The 10,191-nt window shown below is 32.2% G+C and overlaps 2 protein-coding genes across 2 annotated transcripts; one reads left to right on the top strand and one right to left on the bottom strand.

Annotated features, from left to right (window-relative positions):
- Window positions 1-381: 381 nt before the first annotated feature.
- On the bottom strand, window positions 382-5,363 carry LOC132179714 (uncharacterized). The gene is made up of 5 exons (XM_059592476.1): window positions 5,070-5,363; window positions 3,833-3,967; window positions 2,832-2,888; window positions 1,709-1,843; window positions 382-832 (listed from the first exon to the last, which is right to left on the bottom strand). The coding sequence occupies exons 1-5, from the start codon at window positions 5,361-5,363 to the stop codon at window positions 767-769; spliced, it is 687 nt and encodes a 228-aa protein (XP_059448459.1). The 3' UTR covers window positions 382-766.
- A 1,247-nt stretch (window positions 5,364-6,610) lies between these two features.
- Window positions 6,611-8,668, top strand: LOC132178391 (hypersensitive-induced response protein-like protein 1). Its single transcript, XM_059590831.1, has 5 exons — window positions 6,611-6,802; window positions 6,928-7,048; window positions 7,226-7,317; window positions 7,425-7,597; window positions 8,527-8,668. Exons 1-5 carry the CDS (start codon window positions 6,614-6,616, stop codon window positions 8,666-8,668), a joined length of 717 nt encoding a protein of 238 aa, XP_059446814.1. The 5' UTR covers window positions 6,611-6,613.
- Window positions 8,669-10,191: the final 1,523 nt, after the last annotated feature.

Here is a 10,191-nt window from a genome sequence, read left to right as displayed (position 1 = left end):
TTCCTGTGAAATAATGTCTTCGGTTTTCTTTGGGCAGAAGTTCAAAGTACATCTAGAGTAATGAGTTCACGTGCAATTACAGAGCTCAGAGGAACATTCCAGAAAGAACTGTTTAGCAGTTGTTTTTAATTTTTAAAATGAAAAAATGTTAAAAATCATATTTTTATCATACAATTATTTCGCAATACTAACATGATAATCTCAACCAACTTTTGGATCAATTTTTATTAAAAAATGATAATCAAGAGGTTGTTGGAATTGTTACGTCAACATTTTGAGACAAAAAAATGTGGTATATAACATTTTGCAACATAAAAACTTCTTTTAGGATTTAAACTAGTGTAGGGGAGGAGATAATGCAGTTGTAATTTATTTCTTAGTTTGCATGGACGGGTGCTAAACATAACATTACATTAGAAAGGGGAGCTGTCAAAGATCTCTCCCCTATGTGTGTATGTGTCTTACCTTGTACATCGTAACAAACTTGTATATTTACATGGAGTGAGGTAAATAGTGCATAGATCAAAAGATGAGAGCATCCTCTTACATGTATGATAGAATCTACGGAGGCTTCATATGCCGCCAACCATGGTGTATATATGGAATAATAAACAAATTGGAAGCACAAGGCACCAATCTTCCTTGTGCCCTGCCGCTGTCAGAAACATTTTGCCACCAAACAATTGATTTCAGATGATGGCCAAGGGTGTTGTGTTGGTGGGTATGGTTCCTCCCTCGTCATAACATTCTCTCCTTTTGAGTTAATCTACTTGTAGATCCATTCATCTGCTCGGCCTCCAGACTCATCCATGTCTATAAAAATGCTTACTGCCTGCAGCAAATGACAAGTGACAGTGTAGACAGATTAAATGAGTAATCAACAAAATCTTGGACAATTTCATATCAAGCATGTTAGAGTTTATTATAAGGATAGAAATCCATATCATAAATGAGAATTAGTTATCCTAAATGAAGGGATTCGATTAGGATTATATTATATTTGTATAAATTCAAATCATTTGTAAGCTCTATAAATAGGGCCATGTATACAATCATAATCAATCAATAAGAGTACAATGTAGTCCTATAGGGCTTTATCCTAATGGTGGACGTAGGCGTTTTAACACCGAATCCGTAAAATCCTTGTCTCCCCTTTCCTCTTTCATTTTCCTAATCAAATCCCTTTATTTAGGGTAATCCAATCTCATTTTACTCCTAACCAAATCCCTTCATTTAGGGTAATCTAATCCTCATTTATGGTAACGATTACATTCTAACAAAGCAAGTGACTCTTTTCCGCCTCCCATTAAGCTCTGTCCAATTTCATATATTCTGTAGGATAAAACTCATATTTTTTAGTGGGAGCTACAGCCCACATTCTTTTTGAGTGTACCTTTCTCCCATACTGAAAATGCCTAAAATACATACCAATCTACTAGTTCATAGCTTGGTCTAAATAAATATTGAGGTGCGTTTGAAGCAGGGAGTATGGGGTGTGAGGCCTAAATAAATACAGTGATGATATGGTGATCGAAGAAAAGCATCAGTCTTATCTCTTGCTTTCTCTGCACAACTTGCTAGCTTCTAATTTAGGACTTTTGAGGCTAAATTTTGAGAAAAACACTTCAGTAGACTAATTTGCCTAAACCAAGCATTGAGGCTTTAAATGAACAATGAATATATAGAAGTGAATGGACCATATTTTTACCTTTCCTATCCGAGGCCGCTCTTTCAACTTAGCTAGGCTGTTTCGAATATGTGAGACAGCTCCCCAGCATCTCAATGTGTCTGCCACATCATCAAGCCTCAGTAGATACTCTTCTTCAGTCAGTGGAAACGATCTCTAAAAGAACAAGGTAATTGGAACTTGCCCAAGGAGGAATAAATAACCTCTAAACATTCAAGCAGTTGTGCTATGGATCATATGGTTGGTGCCAATAACTTGATTAACTATGTTAACTTGAATTATTGAAACTCACAACTTTCAAACTAAAGTCAGAGATTTGGACTTGTATGTGTAGGGATGACCCATAGAATGGCAACAAAAATGGGCTGACTGGGAAGAAACAGTAATATGCAACTTTATTAGAAACTCATCAACAAAAAGGAAATCTAGAGAAAATTACAATTGGCTCTCTCATAGGCACCCTTTTTAGCAGCTTCCCTTGCACATATGAGTAGTTTAAAAAAAAAAAAAAAAGATGACAATCCCTTTACCGATTTGGCTATCATTTCATTGACAACCCAATTGCAGAGACACACTACTAACAGTAATGATGTGGCTTCTACTTTCTTTTTCCTTTTTTTTTTCCTTTTTTTTTTTTTTTTTTTTTCTTTTTCTTTTTTTGGTATCTTCTTTGCTGGGCTCCAGTAAGATGGTTAAACATCATTTTATTGGAGGTTCATGTTCATATTTATATGCAGTACTATGCAAGTTTAAGATAAGCATCCATACTCTTCTTGAATTTAATTCAACTGAAAACATCTCTTCCAAATTGGTCAAAAAATAAACATAAGAAATCTGAATCGCCTATGAAACAAGTTTAAATATCATTTTATTGGAGGTTCATGTTCATATTTGTATGCAACATGCAAGTTTAAGATAAACATACATACTCTTCTTGAATTTAATTCAACTGAAACCACCTCTTCCAAATTGGTCAAAAAATAAATATAAGAAATCTGAATCGCCTATGAAACAATTTTTGTGAAGCTCGTCTTTCTCCAAAAATCTGATGTTCTATGCATTTCTGAAACTTGAATTAAGTGATAATGATGTTACTCTAGTTCATTTAATAAGCATAGATTTTGTAGCACAAGAATTTGCATACCTGCTCCGCGTACTTCCACATCACATTCAAAGCAAGAAAGATTTTTCCCATGAACTCCTAGAGAAGGTCAAGCAGAAGTAACATGTGAAATGCCAAAAAAAAGTTGAAAATAATCATCTAGGGGTAATAGGAACATAGAACAGCAAGACTATTTTTTCAAGCAGGAAAGTTTCAGTATCATGACCAACATATGTCAAAAAATCCCCAAAAGATTATAATGTACAATTTCAATACAGATGTTATGATGAATATTCACAGATCTTAGGGTGGTTATCTACAAATAAGAACATGGTATCAAACCAAAGAAAATCAAAAGTTAAAGAGCCAAGGTAACGATATAAGTTCATTTAATGCTATCATCTTGCAAACATTGGTAAAAAATAATAAGAAATAATAAAAAAAGAATAATAAAGACAGTTAGGGCATTTCAATGCCCATGTAACTGAACAAGTTTTAAAGAAGAAACTTAAGTACTCTTCTTCTCACACTAGATGAAGTTTGCAAATGACTATTCTATTTTAATTATAAGTAATCACAAATTTATTAAAAAGTGCAAAAAGTGCAACCCAAGTACACGGGAAGTATACAAGAGACTAGAAAAATAAAAACAAGAAAGCTAGAAATTCTATTTTAATAAAACGATAAACATAACAGTGCCAAGATCAAGTGGGAGGTGAGAGCACAGATAACACATTTATCCACCTAAGGGCATTTTAATATATATATATATATTGGTAGCATAAGATAGAAATCACAATTGTCACCAAGTTGATGACCAAAAAAAAAGAATAAGCTATCAATTGCTAACCTGACATTTGCAGTAGTAATTATGATGAAAAGACATTAGAATATCAGGTCCACAAAGAAAAAAAATTATGTCAAGCAAAATGGATTACATATTCCCAATAATTCCAACCTGTTTCTCAATAAATTACGTTAAAAACAAACAACATAAAAACACGAAGTATACTATAGCTATGCTTGTAGTGCAACAAACGTACCTTCTTTATCAGTTGAACATCATAAGACCTCCCATACTTGTTCCTAATAAGGGTTGCAAGGTCTATCCCTCTAAAGGTCGAATCATCTGTTCCAACTATTCTTTCAAGATTCTCCCGAAGTATTTCACTGTTCACCTGAAAAATGTAAACAAAAAGAATGTTTAGTTAGAAATATTTGATTCTTCCATTTATAACTATGCATAGGTTTGAAAAACGACAAATAAAGCTTTACCACAGATATTAGGGAATGTGATGTTGACTATATTAGCAAGCAAGACAAGAATGGATTAGGAGCCTCTCCATTTTCATTGAAATGTACAAAGGCCAATTCATGGTTATGATCTAAGGTGTACATACAGCCATGTCATTTGGAATCTCATCCCATCGAAGATATTGTTTGAAGGGACGGTAACTAATGATAAGATCTTAAATAATGTAGAGCTTTGTATGCCTTGAGATTGTGAAATTTTAATCTTCACTGTGAATTAATCTCTGTTAATTTCAAAAGAAAATGGAGAGATTCCTTATCCAACAAGAATTTACTTATGCCAAAAATAATCTTATAGATGCTATATTTCATTTAAGCCATCTGTGTGCAGCTAGTTAGAGCCAAGTAGCTCAAAAGAAATGTAGTTGACGAAGAAACTAAATGGTTAAAACAAAACAAAATTACAGTTCATCTAGAAAATACATCAAGAAGGGCACAATTAGTTTTCCAATCCCGCAATTATTAAACAAAACCTGAAGCTAGTTCATCAATCAGTGCACTCAAATGCTTGCCCACTCCAAAGTTGGATGTAGCATTTTACTGTTTGATGATCTAACTCCTTGTTAAAGTGCTAATACTTGCAACCAGTACCTGGACGATGAAGAAAAGATAAAGCAGCCAGTTAACAGAGAGCCGAAATAGCAGAGGACTGTTGATGCCACACACATTTTTCAAAAAATAAATAATTAATAAAGGCTTCAAACAGTTAACATTATTGGTGTTTTTTAGAGTAAAAAAATAAAAATAAATAAACAAAAAAGAGAGAGAAACTATGAAGCCTCATCGCACATTTAATTGTTAATCTATTCATACAGTGATAGATTCTGACAACCACATTGCGATGAACCCAGAATCTGAAACGCAATTGAAAAACCAGTGTCTATCCATGGTTTTTATTTATTGTCATTTTCAAAGCAATGAATTATACAGAAAAGGGGGAAAGGAAAAGAAAAGACAATGTGAACATACTCCTCCAGTTTCGCCTTTTGTAGATTCTTCGTCATTATTCCCATCTTTTGAGTTATCTGGATCCATGCCATCATCCACCATACTGGAGAAGGCAGGCCTGAATTTCCTAACACCTTGATAATATCTACGAGCAAGGCATTGGCCTAGGGTAAAAACTAGTTTTTCCAATCCTCTTGAAGGAGGATATGGACCAGAATATCCTGGACATGGAGTTTTACTAAATCTTCCTTTGATAAGATGCTCCTGAAATCCTAGCGAGCAATTACAATGGTGGCTCGATACAGTGTTCATCATATCCTGCAAATCATAAAATCATTCTAAACTTTTGTGAGAATCTTCTGAGAGAAGGCCATAAGTATATTTAGCACAAATTTATGGGTAGATTCCCATAGAGTTATTGTTTTTTTCTTACTATGATATAATGCGAGTATATATGTGCATGAGTTAGGTTAAAGAATAATCATATAATTGTAAATAAGCACCATTTTGAAAAGAGCCTTGACAATGCTAGATCAGGTTGTATCCACTTTGTTGTAATATGGGTTCAAGCGTGAAGAATAAATTATTGAAATTTTACATGTGATAAAATCTCATATCAAATAATAAAACAAAAAAATGAAAAGTGAATATAATATTATTAAATTTAAATTTATAGGTTTAAGCTTTTGGATGAGAGTGAGAGAGAGGCAGGTTGGACATCAATGAGAAGACAAATAAATGTACACAGATGATATGCTTTATTATATATATATATCTCCCACTAGAGAAATAGAGAGAACTCCTGGTATTGCAAGTTCACATTCTTAAAAAATCAATTGATAAAATTTCCATAATTTTTATATTTCATAAAAGGTAAATTCATTTCATTTCCGAATGTCTGATAGGAAGAAATTAAAGAGATGCGTATTGTTGGGGATAAAATCCTTCCTGGGTTTCACTCAAATACAACTGTATCATTAAAGACTTTCCTAGAAAAGAGGGATAAAAGTTTCAATTGTAAACTGAGTAATTAAAAAATCTATTGGCTGCTTAGATTCCCATCGACTCATAGCATAAATAGTACGTGATGTCCCTCTCAAATCTTAGCAAGTAAAGTAAGAATCCGTACGTCCTAGGAGGCTTAGGATTAAAAATTCATCTTAATTTCTATCTACCTCTTGAGTAGTTTGGAGTCTTTCAATTGTAATAGAAGTAGTGTGTGAATTGTCGTAAGAGTCCTTAATTTGAGTTCAATTGTGGTTAATTAGGAGTCTTGAGTTTGTTTTACATTAGGATTAATATATCTGGTTGGAAGTCTATTTAAATCATTTTCTTCAATCAAATTTAGAGAGAGATCGAAAAGTTTCGAAGTGGTACTTGCGGTGATTATTGTGTTCCTTCGATTGCTTCTCTTTGTTTTTTTTCTTTTTTTTTTTTTTTTTTTTTTTAGAGTTTGGATATCTTGTTAAATCTTTTACTAATGGTGCATGTTCAAGATTGCTTTTATATATTATAATTGATTTTCCTAACTATATGTTTTCTATATTTTGTGAGTAGAGCAAAAAATGGGGCAAATTTTCTGTTGTGTTAAAGTGGACCAATCAACTCTGGCTATCAGAGAAAGTTTTGGAAAGTTTGACGCTGTGCTTGAGCCTGGTTGTCACTATATGCCTTGGATTTGTGGCAAGCGAATAGCTGGCCACCTCACTTTGCGTGTACAACAGCTTGATGTTCGATGTGAAACGATGACAAAGGTCTATTACGTATACTTTTTATTTCGTTTTTTTTTCTTTTTTTTCTTTTTTTTTTCCAATTTTATATATATATGATTGAAATTGTGATTAATCTACAAGTTGTGTGATCTATGTTGTCTTGTTAGGATAATGTCTTTGTTACTGTTGTTGCATCTATTCAATACCGGGTTATAGCAAAAAAGGCTACAAATGCTTTCTACCAACTCAGCGACACCGAAAGACTAATCGAATCCTATGTTTTTGATGGTATGTCCCTTTTTTTTTTTTTTTTTTTTTTCTCTTGTACGTATCCCTCCAAAAAGGGTCTCCATGGTACTTTGATACAACTCATATATATTCATCATAATCATAATTTACGCGAGAGATAGTTTATGTCACACTTAGAAGATATTAACAGACTTGCTTATATCTATGTATGTTTAGTTATTAGGGCATTTGTTCCAACGATGGAGCTGCATTCTCTTTTTGAACAAAAGTATGAAATAGCGGAAGCTGTAGTAGTGGCACTAGACAAGGTATTACTCAATTTGCTGAATTGGTTTGGAGCTAGCAAGTTATTTGGACGTACTAAATCAGTTTTCCTTTTTTCTTTTTTTAATATCTTTGAATTTTATATGCACAGTCCATGTTAGCATATGGGTTTGAGACAGTTCAGACTCTTATTGTGGATATTGAACGAGATACACTGATGAGAGTCAAAGCGCAAAAGAAATTGGAGATCATGCGTGCAGAGAAAGATGCAAATGAGAAAGCCCAAGCACAAAAGAAATTGGAGTTGGAGATTAAGCGTGCTAAATTTTGGACAATATTTCGAGATATGAATGAGTAGTATTATAGGTAGGACTCTTATGAGTTTTAAAATCAGAATAAAAAACAATTTGATTAATAATATATTAGAATTTATGTTAAAGAAAAGAATTATTTTATTTAATATAGACTAATAATTATCAATTAGGGTTAAAATTACTATTAGGTTTACTACGATTAATAGAAATTAGAAATTATGTTAGATTAAAATTTGTGTTAAAGAACGATTTTATTTAATAAAGAAAAGATTAATAGTTATCAATTAGGTTTAAAATTAGTTTTATTCTTATGTTTATCTTTAGTTGGATATTATTTATCTTATCTTATTGTAAGTGTTTATTTAAAAATAGCAGCAATTTGTCCCCAAGGGATAGCTCAATTGTAAACCACGTCTCATGAAGCGGAGGTCACTAGTTCGAATCCTCCCTCTCCCTAAAAAAAAAAAATAATAATAGTAAAAATAGCAGCAAATTAATGAAATAATATGAGAAATTTATTTTAAAATGCCCAAAATTCCTCCAAGTATCCTTATTGCCTAAAATTTCTCAAATCTTTCATTACCTGCAATTAATACCCAAGGACCAAATAATGTCACATAATCCTAGCAAATGGACAACTCAAAAAGAGGTATTGTAGGGATTCATCAGCCCCCTGGTTGAGGGGGCAGCACTCAGCAGAGCAAATCTGGATCCAACTGAGAAGCAAACTTGAAAATATTAGGTCTAATCGGCAAAGCATTTTTTAATTTTAAATTTTAAATTTTAAATTTTTATTAAATTAAGTATTATTATAATTATTTTGCACAAATGTTTGCATTTTATAATTAATAGTGAAATTGTGTTCATCAATAATCTGGAACTTAAAATAAAATATTAATGCAACTAATCACTTTTAGTAGGAATTGTCAAAATTTTAACAGGAAAAAATAAGAGTGGCTTATATATTGGAAGTCAGGTGATTGGCGTGTTCAAAGGAAGGGATGAAAAATCTTACAACAAGACAATTAAGACAAAAAAACAAAACAAAACAGAACAGAACAGTGATGAGAAATGTTTATAAAAGATATTACTCTTTCAAAATCTGAAATGCTCCAGTGTTACAAAAAAAGAAATTAAAGCAGCTCTTTCACAAGATGTGCAGCTTGTGGGAACCAAAAACACAGGCTTTAACAAAAGAAGACGATCATGGCAAAGTGCAGCCAATAATCTCACTCTATCTCCTTCAATAAAACGGAAAAAGATAGAAATCAGCTGAGAGAAATCCAGACAAAACCTGCTACTAGCTATTTGGGCTTGTATTTCTCTCTCTTCCACTCAGTCGACGGGAATGGGGAAGTCTCGTACAAATTGGAACAAAAAAGAAGAAAACAAAACTTGTTTGATATGCGTGTGTAAGGATGAAACAGAAAAATTTACGAACAAGACAAATTTTAGCGAGGTGTGAGATGAAAGATGTATAGAGAGAATTGGCTGTTTGATGTTCCAGACTTGGTTTATTGGTTTATAAAATTAAGTTAGCTTTATTCTTAATTTATACCTTAAAAGATTATGTATTTTAAATTTTATAGGTATTAATTAATACTTAGGTATTTTATTTAACAAACAAATTTACAACATGATTATATATATGGCATAATATGATTGGATTTCTTAAAAGTTATATGTATCTAATTTCCAATCAGATAGTAAAATTAAATTTATTTCTGTAAAATTTGTTTTTAAGCGTAGCTAGCTAGCAATATTCCTCTTTTGTTTATAGAAGTGATCGAGTAACACCCGTACGTAGTAACTTAACGTAACTATAACTACTTAATCAAGATTTTATGAAAATATTACGCCCAATTACAAATATTTTTAAAATAAAATATAAACTTTTTAAATAAAATGTATTTTGGTGTATAAACAAGGGGCATATATATGTCTTATTTTTATCAATTATTTAGTTTTTCCCGGTTTTTTACTCTCTTCCTATTTTTATTTTTATTTTTTTAATAAATTGTGTATAATATAATTTTGGCGTCATATACGTGCAGTGTCTCCCCAAAAAGGGTCTCGATGATACTTTGATACAACTCATACATATTCATCAAGATCATAATTTAGGCTGGAGATAATTCATGTCACACTTATGAAAAACTAACATGCTTGCTTATATCTATGTATGTTTAGTTATTAGGGCATTTGTTCCAACGTTGGAGCTGCATTCTCTTTTTGAGCAAAAGTATGAAATAGTGGAAGCTATGGTAGTGGGACTAGACAAGGTGTTTCTCTATTTGCTAAATTGCTTTGGAACTAGCAAGTTATTTGGACGTATTGAATCATTTTTTTCTTTTTTCCTTTTTTAATATCTTTGAATTTTATATACACATGCCATGTTAGCATATGGGTTTGAGATAGTTCATACTCTTATTGTGGATATTGAACCATATACACTAATGAAAGCCAAAGCACAAAAGAAATTGGAAATCATGCGTGCTAAGAAAGATGTAAATGAGAAAGCCCATGCACAGAAGAAATTGGAGTTGGAGATCATGCGTGCTGACTTTTGGAAAATATAATATGAATGAGTAATATTATAGGTAG

The sequence above is a fragment of the Corylus avellana genome, chromosome ca4 (genome assembly GCF_901000735.1).
Source record: "Corylus avellana chromosome ca4, CavTom2PMs-1.0".
NCBI classification, from domain to species: Eukaryota; Viridiplantae; Streptophyta; class Magnoliopsida; order Fagales; family Betulaceae; genus Corylus; species Corylus avellana.
The sequence above is the reverse complement of the archived record's forward strand: the minus strand, read 5'-3'. Positions and strand labels throughout refer to the sequence as shown.